The sequence below is a fragment of the Vombatus ursinus genome, unplaced genomic scaffold, assembly GCF_900497805.2.
Source record: "Vombatus ursinus unplaced genomic scaffold, bare-nosed wombat genome assembly UNPS02014812.1, whole genome shotgun sequence".
NCBI classification, from domain to species: domain Eukaryota; kingdom Metazoa; phylum Chordata; class Mammalia; order Diprotodontia; family Vombatidae; genus Vombatus; species Vombatus ursinus.
The window spans coordinates 70,973,943-70,994,036 of NW_020954590.1; the positions used below are offsets into that span (position 1 = coordinate 70,973,943).

A 20,094-nucleotide genomic window follows, 5' to 3' on the forward strand; every position below is an offset into this window, starting at 1 on the left:
CCTGAAGGAAACCTTTCCTGAACCCCCTAAATTCTAGTACCTTTCCTCTGTTGATTATTTCTAGTTTATCCTGTACATAGTTTGTACATTTTTATCTACATGTTCTCTCCCTATTGCACTTGAGCTCCTAGGGTGGTGGTTTTCTTTTGCCTTTCTTTGTACCTCCAATGCTTAGCATATTGCCTAGCCCATAGTAGGTTTAATAAATTTAATTTAATTTTTATTTAATTTAAATTTAATACATTTATCAAATGATTATTGACTTACTACCTTCTTTTCTTTGGTTTAGAAGTAACTTTAGTAAATAACAAAAGGCTTAATTGGCATATTGTACCATATCTATAAAAAAATAAATATTGTCAAAACAAATATGGCACTGGACAATACAAAGGTTAAAAAAAAAGATTAGCTGAACTTCAGTTTGAGACATTCTCTCTCATAAAAGTCTGAAACACAGGTAATACATTTATGCATGTAATTTTTATATCAAAATTTACTGTGGGAGGGAAAAGGGACCCAACAGGAGAAGCAGAAGCAAGGAAATACAAGAGTGATACTCTAAGGACAAGTTATAACTGTGCCTGCTACTAAAAAAATAATTGCAACTCTTCAACCCCTTTGTCATTTCTAATGGAAAAACAATGAACATGGTAGCAATTGGTAGTCTTTAATGATGTTTTTTGACAGTTTCTAATTACTTTAAGAAACCCATTTGTACTGTCTTGCTATTCAGTTGGAGCATCAGAATTTTTTGGAGATAGTATGTATCTTCTCTAGTATTTCAGATGTAACTCCTTGGTCATTCCTGTTTCACATGTGAGGTACCTAGGCAAGCTACTTCAAGCTCAAGATACTCTGTGGAAGTACAATTGGTCAAAACCATGGTTCACAAGCCTTTGATATTTTTATTTCTACTTTTACAAGTTAGGGAAAAAAATCTAGTTAAAAACAAAGATTATTTAGGAAAATAGTTTAATTTTTTTGAAAAAGGTAATAATAGAATAATTTCTCCCATAATTTGGGGGGCATCCTCATATACATATCCATTATAAGTGGGAGGAGTGAATATATATACATAAATGTACATATATATGTATACTTGTGTATATATATACATATATTTATATGCATACAAATACACACATATATATGTATGTATATATATCTATAGATATAGATAGATATAGATATAGATATGTACACACACACAGGGAATGTGTGTATGTGTTCACTGTGCATGTGTCTAAAGCACACATATGGAGGTATAGACATAAGGAATATGTGGCAAGAATACAAGAAGCTGCAGGACCACAGATGCCTTCTGGTGTTGTGATCACTCTCTGAGCTTGATCTCTGTTATATTCAGCTCTCTCTTGGGCTTGCAACTTGGTTGTCACATTATGTCTCTGCTGAGCTCCCAGGGATGTGCCATCTCTTCTGCTCACCCCCACTTTCTATGACATCTAATATTCAACTCAAGTCCTCATCTAAGGTAATACCTCTTCCCCATAAAAATATGATCACTGACATTTGTCTTTTAGCTTAGCCTCAAAGACTCAGTTTTATCTCTTTTAGAAAGGTAGGCTCTTCTTATGTGCAGTCTTCATACTAAGAAAGAAACTTCAGTCGCTTTCTCATCATGAAGGGAGGAATCTATTGGCTCTAATAGTCTTTCCCTTCAGGGACCAAGTTCTTTGGGAACACAGAGCACCTACCTAGCTGGTTAGAGTCCATAGGCTTGGAGCTCATTTCTTCTTGATAATATGATTGATATTCTGTTCCAATCTTCTCTCAGACTTAAGGTTTGAAAGTACTCATTTGTTTTAAACTCCATTCATCTGGCTTCCATATTCAGTTGGAACATTAGAGTATTTTTTAGATTGGTTGATAATCTGTAACCCCCTCAAATTAGTTCAGGTTCACTTTAATAAACTTCAAAATAGTCAATGGGGCATCACATTTGTCTCTCCCACCTTACCCCACCTCTCCAAAAAAACCTCCCCAAAGCAAGAAGGGGGGAGAAACTTTGGCTCTGGACATGGAAATAAATTTGAATAAACATAAATGCTAAACTGAGTGATTACAAAAACTTAACAAGTCATCCCTCTGACCTAAATTCATGCCTTTATCATACATATGTGGTTGACAGCAAACCTCCTAGACATTGACTTGCTCTACAAAAAGATAACCAAATTCACCTCATGACTTAAATTATCACTGCAACAGTGATACCTGAGATTCTCAGCAGAAACAGTTTTAGATTGCCATTTAAACTGAATCAGTGAGCAGAGAGATTTAATCTCCATTTTACCTGCCTAAGAAGTCTCAGGGCCCAATAGCTAAAATGTTTATCACTTACTTCTGATCACAAGGATGAATTGGAATTCAGCTTTACTGTGCCTTATGAAATGATACTAATAGTTTAATGAAGTTCAAAACAGCCAAACTTATTTTTTTTTCCTACAGATAGAAATATTTATGGCTCACTAAGTCTAAGAAAAGTACTATCTGATACCACCTTTGTAGCTAAAGATAAATGTTGGTTCTTCCAGAAAATATATGAACTATCATAGTTTAGCAGAATATGTTCAGGAAATTACTTTGTTCAATCATTTAGTTGATCAATATGTATTTATTACATTTATTAAGCCCTGTGATGATCCTTGTCTTCATTGAGTTTACATTTCACTGATGAAGATACCATACACATATAAATATATACAGAATATATATGAAATAAATATATTTCTGGGAGGGAGTGCGCTAGAATCAGAGGGATCAGGGAAAGGGAGGTGGTGTTTAAGCTCTACCTGGAAGAATCTTATGGATTCCAAGATGCCATAGTATTCAGAGAGAGTATTTCAGGCATTGGGGGAGGGCTAGTAAAAAGGCACAGATACTAGAAATGGCACATTGATTAGAAAAGCAAAAAGGCCAGTTTATATGATAAATTAATGATAATTATAGAAAGAACAGTAATATAAAATGAAACTATAAAGATGGGTTGGACAGCTAGGTGGTGCAGTGGATAGAAGATTGAGCCAGGAGCCAGGAGGACCTGGGTTCAAATGTGGCTCTTGTATACTAGATGTGTGACCCTGGGCAAGTTACTTAACCCTTTTGCCTGTTTCCTCACCTTTAAAGTGAGCTGGAGGAGGAAATAGCAAGCCTCTCTAGTATCTTTGCCAAGAAAACACCAAATGGGGTCACAAAGAAGACATGACAGAAAAATGACTGAATAACAAAAAAAGATTGATTGGATCGATTGGGGTAAGGTTCTGAAGGGCTTTATTTTCATTTTATATAAATTTCCACCAATATCATCCATTTTAATGTCACCCCCCCCACTACCCAGTATAACTTTCTTGCTCTCTCCCAGAGAGATCCTTATAACATCGTTATAACAAAGAATACAAAAAGAGGAAAAAATTCAACAAAACCAACTACCACGTCAAAAAATCTGATATCAGTTATAATGTTCCAGACCCAAATACCCCAATTCTGCAAAGAAGGGAAGGGGTTAATTCTCCCATATGTATTGCCTACAGTCAGGCTTGGTAACTGCCATTTTGCAGCATTCACTTTTGTTTGCTTACCTATTACTGTTCCATTGCTGAACTCATTATCTGTCTATCTGTCTATCTATCTCCTTATATATCATTATTTTATATGATATATTTATATATTTTTATTATATAATATATTTATATATTATTTGTATATATGTATCTACACATGTGTGTGTGTGTGTATTTTCCTCTTGGTTCTGCTTATTCCCATACATGTTCACATAAGTCTTTCAATGCTTCTCTATATTCACATTCATCATTTCACATAGCATACTAAAGTTATACTATATTAAATCACTATAACCTTTAACAATTCCCTAATCATTAGGTATTGACTGAACTTTCTGTTCTTTGTTACTAATATAAAAACATTTCTACAAACATTTTAATGTACATGGGCCCTCTAGTTTTGCAACTGACCTTTTGTGGTTGCACACCAAGCAGTAAAATCTCTGAGTCAAAAGGGCATACATAGTTGATACATACTTTATTAGAATAATTACAAATTTTATTCTATTATACTTGAACCAATTCATGTACTTATCTTTCCACAACCTTTCCAACACTATTTACATCTTTTCTTTTCTTTGTCAATTTCTGGATATGAGATGAAACTGCAGAATTATCTTGACTGATATTCCTCTTATTATTAGTGATCTCAAGCAAAGTTTAATGTGGTTATTAATTTTTTTTTCAATTCTGCTTTTGAAAACCATTCCTATCCTTTAATTATTTATCTATTGGAGAATAATTTTTGGCCTTACATATTCCTGATACTTGCCCAGACATTGTGGATATCACACTTTTATCAGAAATATTGGATTCAAATATTTTCCCTCGCTTCATCTTTTCTTTTACTACTTGCATTAAATTGTTTAAATGAAATCTTTTCAATTTCATGTAATCAATATGTTATTTCCTTAATAATAATTAATATTACTTATTTGCTTAAGAATTTACCTCTTAGCCATGCTATGAAGGACAATTGATTTGTTTTTTCTCTGACATAATTGTTGTTCCTAATTATTGAACTCTCCATTTAGGTGTTTTTGTTTTAATTCTTGTTTTAATTATTATTTTGTGTTATGGTATATAGAGGAAACATTTATTTTTTCTGTTTCTAAAATTTCACTAAAATTTCTCTGTGTTATATGCTTATTTTTGTAACAGTGTCATGTGATTCTGAGAAATGTTACTATTATAATTTCTGTTCAGAAGTTGGTAGAAATATTTTGGCCCTAAATTCTCCAGAAATTTGTTCAGTTTTATATTTTACTCTTATCTTTCTGTTAGATTTTTCTACCTCTGAGGTAGGAACTACTACTACTGTTATGTTATTCCCTGTATCTTTTATATAATTCAATTAACTTTCCCTTTATAAATTTAGACCATTTGCTATTTCACACATATGTTTAATGTTGTTATAAATTCATTTTGTACCATTCCTTTAGGCAAACTATAACTTCATTTCATTGAAATCACAAATCTTTATTTTTGTTTTGTTTCATTTTTTTCTGATAGAAAGATTGCAATTGTATTTTTTGATTCACTTAAAGTATAATAATTTTTCTCACTTCTCATTTTCCTTCTGCATGTGTTTTTAGATGTATTTCTTATAAATAATAGATAATAGTTTTATTTTCCTACTCTGATTTTATTATTTTTTCATTCACAATAAACGTTATATGAATATTTTGACATTTGTTTCTTTAATGGCTTTTTTAAAAAATTGGTTATCCCTTTCCTCTTTTAAATCAATATTTTGTTTACATTATCTACATTCGCTCAAGTTTGCTGAGCATGTCGTATTGAGTTTCATCTTGACCTCATTTACATTTTGGAATATAGTAATGGTACTCAAATCCCTCCAATTTCTTTCTTTTTTTTTTTTGGTGCTTTTGTTGGTGGTGTTGACTAGGAGATAATCTATGATAGGTAAATTTCCTTTCTTTTGTTTTTTAAATTCCATCTTCTGAATGCTTGAAGAATTTGTTGTTTTGTGCTATTGTTGTTTTTAGGTCCTGCCTGGCTCTATGTGACTCCAGAGTATTTTTGGTAAAAATACTGTAGTGGTTTGCATTTCCTTCTCTAGCTGCCCTCATTTTGCAGATGAGGAACTAAAGTGAATAGGGGTTAAAGGACTTGCCTACCATATCTGAGACTGCATTTGAAATCAAACCTTCCTGACTGCAAGCCTGGTGCTCTATACATTCCACCACTTAGTTGCCCCAAAAATATATTGCAGAAACTTAATCTTTGCATTAAGGTGAAGGTAATTGTCATTTTCCAGGGAACAAAATATTCCCTTTAGCTATTGTGTTTTAGAATTTATTAAATATAACTACTATTTGTCTTGGAGTTTCATGTGAAGAATGATTTGTGAATGTGCTTAATTTATGCTTTGTTTTCTATTTTCAAAAATTATGGGCAGGTTTTTGTTTTTGTTTTTTTTTACTACTTACTGTGTTATGATCAGATTCCCCCTTCCCCCAATTCGTCATCTTCTTCTAAGAGACCTGTAATATTTAAGTTGTCTCTGCCCATCCTGTCTTCAAGGTCAATCCTTTTTGTTCAGTTTTTGTGTTCTTTTTTTTCTTTTTCCTTTTCTTCTGCTAGATTTTCTCTATATTTCACATTTTTATGTTCCAAATCTGCTAATCTCTCTTTTTTGTAAAGAAACTTTCCAATGTGGATTATTTTTTTTAATTATACATTTAGACCTCTAAGTTCCAACGTGTTCATTCTAATTTATTTTATAGATTTCAGTTCTTTTGAAAAATTGTGGTTTCTTTTTGTTCCTTTTTTTTTTTGTATTCCACAGAACTCTTTGTTATGTCAGGCATTGGTTCCATTTCGTTTGCTTTATTTTTTTTTTTTGAGAGCTATGTTTTTTTCTTTAAAGAGTTACACAAAGAAACAGAATTATTCTTTTTGTTTTGGGATCTTCTCTATTGATAAATTTTCTAGTGTTCCTGCCTTGTTTATAGATGTTTTCTATTGAAATCTCTGGTGTTTGAAACTTTCAAAAAATTGCTTCATTACTGACTTTCTGGTGTTTATAATTCCGTTGCTGAGTTACTGGGCTTTCATAACCTTGTTTAATCTGGGGATTATAGGGTTTTCCATCCTATGTCTCTATGCCATGTAGCCTGAGGGAGATGAGCAGGACTGACCCCAAATTGATTTCAGTTCCTTTTCCTTTAGGCCAAACATAATCATGCGCATTGGCCTCCATTTTTTCCTTGGCTAGGATGAATCCGAGTCTGAATTTTTTTGGTGGAGTGAGGGGAAGCATGAAGAGATATTCAAGAAAGAATCTTTGCAGCTTTGGGGTTCCAAAAAGTAGATCCCCTATCAGAAGGCAGATGCTTTTTACCCTTTTTACTTTTCCTTTTCAGTTACATATGACTGGGCAAGGGTGGAAAAAAGAGATTCTCTCAGATTTTCTTTTATATCAGGGAAGGAGAGAATCTTAAGATAGATCCAAGGTATGGCAACTTTATTATATAATTAAAAGGAATAGCAAATTGTACATATGTAGTTTCATTTGCAATCATCTTTTTCATTATACTATGCTATGGAAATGCTTGTTTTATTCCATAAATTAAAAATATTTTTTTTTAAAAAGATAGATCCAAGGTACAAAATGAGAGAGGTCAGTTGTATCCCTGCAGCATGGTGAGGGGGACATCCAAATGGACATTTTAAAAATTAGCGTTCACCAGTGTTAAATCAGAAGGTTTTTATCTTTTCAGAGTTATCTCTTTGTTCTCTGGATTCAGCAGTAATTCCTCTAAAACTGGTGTATAATTCTTTTTGTTTGTTTTTTTAGAGTTAGAGAGATAAAGGGGTTATAGAAAAAGTGATTTGCCATAATGCTGGTTACATGACCCACTATTCTCTATGAAGAACTTTAAATGATTACAAGAGGAATTTTATTTGATACTATAGGGAGCTGCTAGTATTTGATAGAGGATTAACACTGTCAGAATTTACAGTGTTAGAAAAGAACTTTGGCATTTATGCTGATGATGAATTGGTATAGGGATAGACTTGACATAGGGAGTCCAGTTAGAAGACTAATGCAGGAGTCCAGGTTAGAGCAGATGGGAACTAAACTTAGTCTTCTAAGACAGCAGATATGTCTCCAGAAAAGGAAATTATTGATTTGTTACTGGAAGTGCCAAATGTATAATTTTTATGATCTATGTACACAAAGAATGAGAAGTGGATATTGAAGTGGCCTTAGTGTCAGGAAGACCTGAGTTCAAATGCCACTTCTGACACATACAGTAGCTGTGTGACTTACTTAAGCCCTTACTACCTCAGTCAGCTCTCTAAAACCAGGGTAAAGAGTAGATGCCTATCTGCATTAATATAGAAATGAGCATATCAAGGAATTCCATATAATTAAGAAAGCACAAATCTAGTCCAAAAGTTGAAATAAATGTCCAAAAAGACACTTTCAGACATCAAAGTAATAGTAGTCACTGCCACCATTATTTATATTTAGGTTGGAAAGGGGAATAAATGTATTTATTAGTAAAGTAGCAAGAAAGGGGTGTTATTGCTATTAAATGCATTTGCAGGTGGCCTTAGTGAGCAAAATTTTATATTCTTGCAACCATGATCTGGATTGATTTCCTTTTAACTCTAAAGACCTTGAAAATAGGAACTGAATTTTATCTGATTTATATAAACTCCCAGGTTAGCCAATATGCAATGATAAGCAAGCAAGACTTCAGTAAATGTCAAGTGATAACAACGGTGGCGCTGTGAGTAAGAAACCTGTTGTTTACCTGGCACCTACAGTAGCAAACTTTGTATTCCCTCATTCATATCATTTTCTGTTGTAGTGTTGAAGAAAGAACAAGGAAGGAAACCTTCATGTGGAAGGGACAGATGAAGAGGGATGCTAAACCACTTCAAACTGTTGGAGTCAAATGTAAATGGCTTTGGGAACCCAAATCTAACATCATCATTTTCATTCATTTTTCAGGTTCAGGTTCTTCGGAATGCAGGTGAAGAAGTGACCCTAACTGTATCATTCCTAAAAAGAGCACCTGCTTTCCTCAAACTGCTGCTGAATGAAGATTGTGCATGTAAGCATCTATGATAAATGGAAAGAAAAACGCCTGCATCATTCAGTCTATCATTTTCAAACATCTCTTCTGACAGTGATTGGCATCTTCCTTTCTAAGTCAGGATTGTGGTCTGCATGTGAACATTTTATATCACCAGGTGCTAGATTAACATTTTTGGGAAGGTAATAGATGCTATCTTTGCCAGAGGAAGAATTCAGAGTATTTAAAGACACTTCCTCATACCAAGGTTTGATAGGGAAAAGAAAATGTAAATCATAGCTAACACATTTGTACCTCCATTTAAATTCCAATCAGGAAACTTTGTTAAGAGATCTCTTAGAGCTAAAGATTCCTATATTTTAATTTAATTAGAGAATGTATTAATGAAGAAAACTTTCAGTTTACCTGCCCTTCATTAGTAGGGATATGGAAGGATGCAGTTGACTCTGTAATTGTAATCAATTATATAATATGTTTCTAGAATTAGTTTTATCTGCCTCATTTCATCCTTCCTTTCCTAAATTGTTAAATAAAAATAGAACCCAAATTTTCCTTCTTTAAATGGCCCATGATTTCACTAGTGACTGTCCAATCCAACCTTTTACCTTCACCCCACCCATGATGATCAAAGTTCCTCCAAATCACATGAGTTTCTGTGTACTTACAAAAAATCATGATCTGGCTGTCCTCTTCTTAGTGATGATCTAAGTCAAGGATAGCTCTTGGACAATAGAAACAGTTAATTCAGAGAAACTCAGAATTTGAGAGTGGAAAAATAGTTCAGTGGCCATTGAGTTCCACATTATATGTGTGTGCATTTCTAAACACACACACACACACTCACACATATAGATATATATGTTTGTATATATGGAATCTCTACTGTAATGCACCAGAAAAGTGGTTGCCCAGGCTCACTTCCCAAAAATGGCAAACACATCACCTTTTGAGGAAGCCTACTCCACTTTTGGAGAATGTTGGTTGCTAGGAAGTTTGTGTTTGTCTATTTTTTTGTTTTTCCTGACATCAAATCTAAACTTTTACTTTTGTACTTGTCACCCGTTGCTCTTCTTTCACCTGTTTGGTGTTAAATAGAAAAAGCCTAATCACTTTTCTATTTGACAACCTTTCAAATACTTGAAGACAATTTGCATTTCCTTCCTGAATCTTCTCTGGCCTAAGGATGGCTGTTTCCTTCAATTACTCCTTATATGTTATGGCCTCCCCTTTACCAACTTTGTTGCCCTCCTCTGGACACTCTCCAGTTTCTCAATGTTCTCCAGAACTGAACACAATAACCCAGATTGGGGCCAAACAGAGCAAAGTGCAGTGGGATAATCACCTACTCTTCCTGGAAGCTGTTACTTTCTCTAATGCAGCCCAAGATGAAATTAGCTTTGCTGGCAGTACAACACATTGCTGACTCATACTAAACTTGATTAACAGACCTCATTCCCAAAGCCTTTCTAATTTGTTAGGCCCTGCCAGATTTTGGGCTCCCCTGACATTGCCTTCAGGGTCACTTCTATGCCATCAGGAATTAGATGAGAACATTACTGGAGGAATCCCATTTTTTAAATGAAAAGTACATATGAGTTAACATCATTTATCAAATTGAATCAAATCAGAGTAGAACAGTACATTGTTAATTACATAAATCTTGTAAGATCTTTTTCAAAAAGAAAAAAAGGGATTTGGGCAGGGGGAGTACTCATAGAGTTCTTTCTGAACCTCTTCCAATGCTTTTCTTTATAGAAGGCAGAAACTACACTTTTTGGCTCATTTCCATCTGCATCTGCTGCTCTACCTGGTTTCAACTCCACAGAACTCCATTGCTGGATACAACTTTATCCCCCTAACTGCCTTTTCCTGCCTTTTGTGTGTGGTCTCCCCCATTAGATAGTAAACTCCCTGAGGGTAGCAGCTGTCTTCTATGCCTCCACTTCGCACAGTACTTGGCATATAGTAGTCCCTTAATAAATTGGATATTGGATTTTATTTGCATTATTATTGGATTGGAGTATCAATGTAAGTGAGACTTAGGTTTGAACTTTACCCAGTAAAAGCCAAGGCAACTGGATCAAGGTTTGGAAACCTAGAATAATAATAGTTAGCATTTATATAGCACTTTAAATTTTGGAAAGCACTTTAAATATGATATCTCATTGGGTCTTCAGAACAACCCCGTGAGGTAACAACTATTATTATCCCCCTTTTATAGTGAGGAAATAGAATGAAAGAGTTTAATTGACTTGCCCAGGATCACACAGCTAGTAAGCATCTGAGGTAGAATTTAAACACTCAGGGCCTCATGACTGCAAGTCCAACATTCCATTCACTGTTCCCTTTAGTCACAAAGAATCTTTTCACAAAGATTCACAAAGAATTCCCCACAGGGGCTATCCAGGAGACTAAGAAAAGACAATCTACAAAAGTCAGCTACTTACTACACTGACTTTATGATGACTGCTATGCTCTGATACCCAGAGAACAAAACCTCTAAGGATGCCTGCCCTTCATCCACCCACATTAATTCCAACATTGTAAATAGGGTACCTATTATTATCTTTAATGGAGAAAGGATCTGAATCTTAAAACTTGCAATTCTTTTCAGTGATCTAAATTTATTAGAAAAATTAAGGCTGCTTCCAGAGCCTTTAAAAAAACAACAACAACCATAACAACAACCACAAGTATTGATATAGATTGCATGAGGAATTTTTTGCATGAGATCATCCCTCTTCTCCCAATCCCTCACCTCATGTCCCAGCACAAATTGGTCATAGAATTTCATTTTGGATATTTTCCATAGTCTATCAGAGTATTCCTATAGCTACCAAGCTGGCATCTCAATTATGGCTTTTTTAATTGACTATAAAATACATCTGTAATTTAGAGGGTCTGAACCTGTTTTACAAATATAGATGGATAGAAAGAGAGAGAAACTGCATTTTAACATTATTGATTTCTTTTGTAAGTCTGTGTATTTTATGCCTTTAAAAAACAGGGTACTGAGGAATCCATCACACACACACACACACACACACACACACACACATACACACACACATTAACAGCTGCTACTTTGAAATGATAGGATAGTCTAAATACATTTTAATACATAGAAATTAAGACTTCCACATTAATTCATTTGCTGGTGTGGGTTTATATAAAAAGTCTTCTCTGAAATAGCATATTACAGGGGGAAAATTATTTGAAAGGAGCTCTTGTGTAGTGAAATTAGTATAGGAATATACAGTAAAATTACTATTAAAGGATCACATCTGTTAGGAAAAAAATAAAATCTATTCCCTCTTAAGCAATACAATTTTCAATATTATGCTTTGATTTCAATGAAGCAATTAATTCATTTCTTCATTGCCAAAAGTCAACAAGCATTTATTTTCTACCATGTGCCAGGTTGTACACTAAGTTGAAGAAACTCACAGTCTAATGGGGGTGGCAACATACAAACAACTATTTACAAATGATCAATATAGGATCAGTAGGAGATAATCCCAGATGAAAGGCACCAGCATAGGGTGGGGGTAGGGGATAGGAGTGGAAGAAAGGCTTCTTGCAATGGTGAGATTTTAGCTGACTTGAAAGAAACCTGAGATCGTGAACCATATTGTTAAAAGTATATTTAGGTGTGCCAATGAGAACTGTGAAATTTTATATACATATACATATACATATATATATACACATTATGTGTGTGTGTGTGTGTGTGTGTGTGTGTGTGTGTGTGTGTGTATATATATCATTTAGATTTATATTATAGAGTTGTTTTGGTTTTTTTTAGGTGCTCCAAGTGACCAGAGCAGTGGCACATCTTCTCCCCTTTGTGACAGTGGTTTGCATCTCAACTACCATCCTACCAACACGGTAAGAGACCTAATGCATGAATAAAACATAAGAGGAAAGAATAAAAGAACAACCAAAGAAGAATCCAATTTAATCGATAGCTAAGAACTTTCACCAATCCTGAGTCATTGAGATTTAAATCCTTGGTTGTTTCATTCTTTACGTATTTGTAGCTCAACAAGATGAAAGGAAAAATAAATAAGTGAGCATTGCTGTTATCTTTGCTCTTGACGAGTCAGCATCTCACCAGGTTTTCTAATATCGAGCACCTAAAGAATATACTTGAATTTCTGAACCAAAAGTGTAATGTTTACTAGGCTTATTTTCTTAGTAACTACACGAACCAACAAATTTTAGCACTGATGAAATACTTTGAAATTATGGAGCTAAGATTTTTATTTATCCATTAATGTATAGTGTGAAATCTTAGTAGCACATTTGTGATGTGCCACGATTTTGTGACATATTCTCAGAAATACGGGCAGGTGAGCTGACCGTGACTAAAATTGTTATTATATTAATATGAGCACTTCTCAGATGAGGAAACTCTCTCTATTAATGCAGGTCAGCACCTTCTCTGAAATTGATGGTCAAAGAGAATTGCTAAGGGCACTGAGAGGTTATGTGACTTGCCCAGGGTCACAAAGCCAATAGGTCAGACTTGAACCAAGGTCTTTCCTGCTCCTTGCTCTAGCTTTCTAGCCATTAGGAAACACTGTTTCTCCAGGGTTCACATCTAATATCATTCTTTGGATTTCAAAATAAAAGTTACTCACTTTCACTGTTAGGTGTTCATGAGTTGCTCTGGTTATTTACACAGTTTGGTCACTGGATGTCATTTATTCTCTAATTACTGTAGATACTAGCTCTTTTATTTTGATTCAATTCACATTAATAAATAACTTTGAAGTGCCTATTATAGGGAAAATATTCCTATGTACTTTGGGTGCACAGCTGAAAAACAAAGCTGTTCAAGCAGAATCTGTTAATTTGACAATGTACCTAATAGTGTTTTTTTTAATCATTTTTTTTTTTAATTTGGTTAGGCAATGGTGTTAAATGACTTGCCCAGGGTCACATAGCTAGTAAGTGTTATGTGTCTGAGGACATATTTGAACTCAGGTCCTCCTGAATCCAGGGCCGGTGCTCTATCTACTGCACCACCTAGCTGCCCCCCAATAGCATTTTAACCAATTATTGATCCCCTTCTAGTATGTGAGGATTCAATTCAATTCAGTTCAACAAATGTTCATTAAGTGATATTTGTGGGCACAGATTGAAGAACTCAGAAATAATTCTGTGAAAATACAAGATTATTATTAACATGTGACATAAAAACTGACATAGTAGTTCACATTTGTATTAATGAAAAAAGGACATTTATTAGGCACTTACTGTCTGCAAAGAAGAATCATGTCAAGCACTGGAGATACTAAAAGAAAAGCAAGGCAGTCTCTACTCTCAGGAGTTCACATTCAAATAAGAGAAGAAAATACTTACAAGAGGTTGCAGCTATAATTCAGTGAAGAGTAATTCCCTTTCAAAGTGGAACCATTAACTTGGACATTGGCCAGTAGACTGGATGACTATTAGACAGCTTCATTGATGAAATTCCTCCAACTATTTAAATGCAGTAGAAGTATAGTTAGCTTGATTAGTTATCTAGTAATCTGTTCTCTTCTTGGTCTTAGCAAAGAAGTTTATGCCTCTGAGATCACAGCGTACAGACCATCTTGTTTGTATACTTGAGACTTCATCTTGCCATTATCCTTACTACATTGATCAACATGGGGCTGGAAACCCCAGTCCCTTAACTTGCACTTTGTGCTTTTGTGTATAGACATATGAGACCATGGTTTTTACTACTGGTTCTTAGCTTGGATCATTAACTATGAACTTTTAGGTATCTCCTTTGATAGCCTTTTCACTGTAGAGTAGTTATTATGAATAGTATATAGTCTGGCAAATATATGTGGGCAATTTGCTGCCAGGCAAATATTTCTTATCATCCTTTCTTAGCTGCTGTATCCCAGCTGATAGCTTAGCTCCTTTGAGACTGATTCTAATGTAGGGGTTCTTAACTTGGGGTCTGTGAACTTGTTTTCAAAAGTATTTTTATAACTGTGTCAATGTAATTGTTTTACTTTTTAATCCTGTGTATTTTACTTCATGCTTTTGAAAGTATTCTGAGAATAGGTCCATAAGCTTCACCAGACTTCCAAAGGGATTCATGACACAAAAATAATTCACAAGCCCTACTCTAATGAGACCAATATTGCTTCTGCACCAACTCTTTTTGGTCCTATACTTACCTTCTGCCTATGGAAATGACAGTGAATAAATAATTCTCTCCCTACTAGAGGACATCACTTTCTAGGCATATCTGACCAAGTTCCTGTGATTTTCCTATTCCTCATTAGAGAAATGTTTTCCACAAAACAGGCCTTACTTAAGAATTCCATCAGAGGTTGTCAGGGACTGAGTGGCTTAAAACTTAAGAGATTTCTTTTGATGAAAACCAACCAAATATAATCATTAACACAGACTTGTAACATAATAACCTAATGATAATTAATAAAGCTGTTATGGAATATTCATATACTTGTATCTCAGAACATGTTTTTTAACCTAATTTTTTATGAATTTGTGCCCAATTCCAATCAACTAAATAAGAATCATAGTTTTGCTTCAATCTTTTTATGACACTGAACCATATCTATCCTGAACTGGAAATAGTCTGAAAACAAGGAGGTTCTCCTATAATTGAAAAGAAATACTTGAAAAAAAAAACATTCTGAGTTACCTAGTTGAAGTTTCTGCAATAATCTTTGAATATTTTTTTAGAAATTGAGCCTGAAATCTATCCCAGCAAATAGCTTTAGTCATTAATTAACAGTTATATTAGTAAATCCCTAGTGAGTGAAGTTTGACTATAAATGCAAATTCCATAAGGAAATTATCTCTTACTATAATTGTCATGATATGGAAGATAATGATTGGACTGGCATAACAATTTGGACAATTAACCTAAGCTGTTTTTAAGAGTAGATTGATGTATCTTGAGGATTATTAAATGTTATTTATGAAACAACTGATGCCATCAACTCTGCATAGCACAGCAGGAGGTACTAGTATGTCTGGAAGTTTAGACATCTATTTAGATTTTATTTGAAGCCCCACCACTAGCCAATTATGTCACCTTGAACATATATCACTTAGTCTCTCTTGACCTCAGGTTCCTACTCTGTGAAATGAGGTCATAGAATCAGGTGGTAGTATCTTAGATTTTAATCTGCAAGTGATCATTGAAGTTATTTGATCCACCCCCTTCAACTTACAGATAAAGAAGATCTGGAATGCTATTCTAGCTTTAAGGTTCTATCTATGATTCTAAATATTTGATCTTGGTTTGTACTTTTCCGATATAACAATGAAAGTATATTCCTTAGAGGAATTGCTATGACTGGAAAGCTGAATACTTAACTCTAGATCTATGTATCCTCAGACTCATCAAAATCCTTTTAAAATGAGTAGAGCTTTGCAGAGGATTTTGCCCCTTTCATTTTATTGTTGGAGACGTCCTGAATTGTTGCATGTTTAGTGCAGAAAATTAATATATGTAAACCTTGACTCTCTATTTGTATATGCCGTTAAATAGAAGGACTTTTTTCTTATTAAATTATAAACAGATCTAAATGAGAAGGTTGTGTGTTAACACAATATTTTGAATTGTATCTTAAAGTGTTAGATTTTTTTGAAATTCCATAAATCTGAATAACAAATTCTTTTCACAAGTGAGAACATAATACTGAACTGTCATTTGGAGCTAGAAAATCTACAGATAAATATTCTGCTATTCAGTCAGTGCAATCCCTTTGAAGATTATAGTTTTTAGGGACAGCTAGGTGACACAGTGGATAAAGCACCGGCCCTGAAGTCAGGAGGACCTGAGTTCAAATCCAGCCTCAGACTAAACACTTAATACTTACTAGCTGGGTGACCCTGGGCAAGTCACTTAACCCCAGTTGCCTAAAATAAAAAAAAAAATTATAGTTTTCATTTTCATATCCCAAACTCTATCCACTCTCTCATCTTTCTCAGAATCCAGTTTTACACATACAGAAGAAAATGTACCAATCATCTCATAGTTAGTATTAAGAAATCTTCAATATAAGGAACTAATAGAGAACTACATGTCAATTGCAATATTCCTTGTGTTATACTATAGCAAAATGAATTATCACAACCATTGAATTTGAATAAATGGTGAAAGATAATTAACTTTTGTTGTTTTTGTTCAATTGTTTTCAGTTGTGTCAGGCTTTTGGTTACCCCATTTGGGAGTTTCTTGGCAAAGATAATGAAGTTTTGCCATTTCCTTCTCCAGTATGCCCCTATTTTACAGATGAGGAACTGAGGCAAATAGGGATTAAGTGACTTACCCAAAGTCACACACCTAGTAAGTATCTGAGGCCAGTTTTGAACTCGGATCTTCCTGTCTCCAAGTCCAGTGCTCTATCCACTGTACCACCTAGCTGCCCCACTTCTATATGTTTTCATTCCCTAAATAATATAAACTTGAGAATAGGGATTTTTTGTTGTATTTTTTTGGTATTTGTATTTTGTATTTGTATTCCCAACTTGAGCCAGATGCCTGCCATCTAGAAGCATTATAAAATGCTTCTTGAATTTTTTTCTAAATTACTTCACATGTAGCTGAAGTGGATAGTTGCCTTTTTGGTGTGCTTTGAGGAACACTAGCAAAAGCCTCTGGTGCGAAAATTTATCTCCCTAGCTGCTGTAAAAATTCAACTTTATAACCAGAGACTTATCCTCTTGGCATTGAGACTCCAGCAGATCCTCACAAAATGCAAATAACTGTAGAAAGCTAATAATTACATTGACTAACCATGAACACTTGTGAAAAATGTATAATCAGATGACTGGTTGTCACCTTGGAACACATAGCTCCAAGTGAATGGAACATGTATAAATATTCTTTTTTTTTTTTTGGTGGGAGTGAGGGGGAAGGCATATTGAAGTTCATTTACTGTAGACAGGGCACTTCCTCTTTGGTGTTAGTTCCTAGGAAGCTTTGGGATAGCTTAATGTGGTTTGCTAACTCTGTGATTGAAAACCCACCAGATATAGTTGACCTTAGATGTTAATCATGTTTCATTCAAGCTATCTTCCTGTTGCACTGAACCCTTTAAACTAGACCCCCAGAGACAATGTCCTGGAGTAGCTGAGCCATTCATCTTTAGAACTTTAACCCTGGAACCATATTGTGCTGATTGGTTTCATCCCATTATGTCTATATGGACGATGACCCTAAACCAGCACTCTTCCCTGACATCTTCCACCCAATGCACCTGTTCTGATTTCTACCTTTGCTCTAGGAACAGAAATCAAACCTTTCCATTGCTTCTTGAAAGGACTTGTCAATTGACTCTCCATCCCCGTGACTTTCCAGATCAAAACAACATTCCCTAGCTACCGCTCCCTTATTATGTTGTCTCAACCCATTAGAATATAATAAGTTCCTAGAAAATAAGTACTGCTTTTCATCATCATCATCATCATCATCATCATCATCATCATCTATTGTTGTTCTTATTATTTCTCTCTGTCTCTCCGTCTCTATCTCTCAACTTTCTCCCTCTCTTTCCCCAGGCACTTATCACAATGCTTGGCACATAGTGCTTAGTTATTTTTTTTTTATTCATTCATAATGGATGCCTAGAAGTTAAGAGCATGAGATACAGTAGTAAATTTTGTACTCTTCTTTCTAATCAAGCCAGCCTCTTCATTCCCTGAGAAAATATGTCATACTCATTCTCATTTCTGTGCTGGTTCTCTCATGTGAAAACTATATTCTCCTTACCCAAATAGTGTTTGTCCTTTCAGACATATGTCATTTTCCAAATTGCAGTCCCCAAAGGGTATGACTGGTTTCCCCAAGCTCTGAAATTCTATGCTACGTATTGACTCTACTAATCCTCCTGACATAGCCACCTCTCAGTTACATAGTGATTTAAAATTTGCAAGTCACTTAGTTTTCTTCTTATTTCATTTTTCATATTTGTGTCTTGCAAGGAGACCACAAGTTCTTTGAGGACAAAAAGTATGTGATATCTCTTTTGTACTACCCTCAGAATCTTATACAGGGCAGAACACAAATTGGATACTCAATGTGAAGCAGGTAGTTGCTTGTTGTTGTTTGTCCATTTTCAAAGGGAACCAATGACATCATTGGTGTTGTCTAGACTTGTGTGTAAATTGGGTTTAAATGAGGCAGAGTTGCACCAAATCATCAGCCTCACTCTCTCTTCATGAGTCATCAAAGTCCAGTGGCAGGACAAAAGTCAAGATGCCTGGCCATGGTTTAGTATGCAGTGGATGACCTTGGTTTCTTCAATGTGTAACCAAGCTCTAAGCACTCACTCCACAGCTCCTGCTTCAGCTGCCCTCGTGGCTATTGGAACACATTGTTCTCATCTACCCATTCTGTTAGGGAAAGCCTTCACATTCTCGGGATAGATATCCCCCTAACTCACCAACAGGTTTGAGGCCAGTTAGTTGGTCTTACCCTGGTTTAGCCCAGATGGTTGAGCCCATCTCTGCCTAGATGGTTTACTAGGGTATGGCCACTGCTCATGCTACTGCTTTTTCCAGCCAAAGGTGAGAGTTAGGTGAATCAGGTGTACACCAAAGATGGATGAGCAGCCCTAAAATGACTTGGCAAACTCTCCCACCAGAGATGCTACTCCTGCTGGGCACCCCAAGTTGCTAGTGGATAGATGATTGGACTTGAAGTAAGGAAGACCTAAGTTCACATCTTTCTCAGACACTTAGGAGCTTTGTGATCCTGGATGAGTCACTTCACTTCTTTGGAACTCAGTTTCCCCATTTGTAAAAGAAGGGTGATGGACTAGATGACGCATGTGGTCCTTTCCAGCTCTAAGACTGGCTATCTTATCTGAGGAAGGATTTGAACTTATATGTATCTTTCTGATTGAGTCTAGTGGTTTATTCTTTATGTAATATTTATCTGAAAAAGAAAAATGATCCACAAAGCTCCTTAGATGACATGTTTTGTTGCCTTCAGATTTTTCTAGTTAATAAATAGCCAACTTTTTAAACTTTTTAAAAATTTATTTGCTTTTTGTGTACTTTCATTACTAATTGCTACATTTTCCTTTCCCTTGTTTAAAGTACACCTGAGATTTCCTTTGATGTTTCAAAAGATGTCACTCATGTGAGGGAAAAAAAGGAAAATATATTTCTATAATACATAATAGTTAGACTCGTATATAAAGTCAAATGGAAGTGGTTTTGTAATCAAGGAATTATTTTCCAAAATTAATTCTATTTCATAACCATTTATTAAATAAGTTCTTACCATGTGTAAAGACAAAATCCCCTCCTCTCCAGATTTTCCAAAATAGAAGCTAAGTAATATAAAAATTGAAGGAAAGGTACACTAAAATCTTTTCAAATGTCATTTTTATTGCTTCACTTGAATTTAATTCAGTTCAACAAGCATTTATTCAGCACCCTCTACAATGCATAAC

General features: G+C 34.9%; 1 protein-coding gene across 1 annotated transcript in view; it reads left to right on the forward strand.

Annotated features, from left to right (window-relative positions):
* Window positions 1-20,094, forward strand: part of LOC114053986 (gamma-1-syntrophin-like) — a 489,285-nt gene that overhangs the window by 120,892 nt on the left and 348,299 nt on the right. Inside the window, exons 7-8 of the mRNA XM_027877092.1 lie at window positions 8,569-8,671; window positions 12,459-12,541. Of these exons, the coding sequence (XP_027732893.1) occupies window positions 8,569-8,671; window positions 12,459-12,541 (186 nt within the window). The remainder of the gene's footprint in view (window positions 1-8,568; window positions 8,672-12,458; window positions 12,542-20,094) is intronic.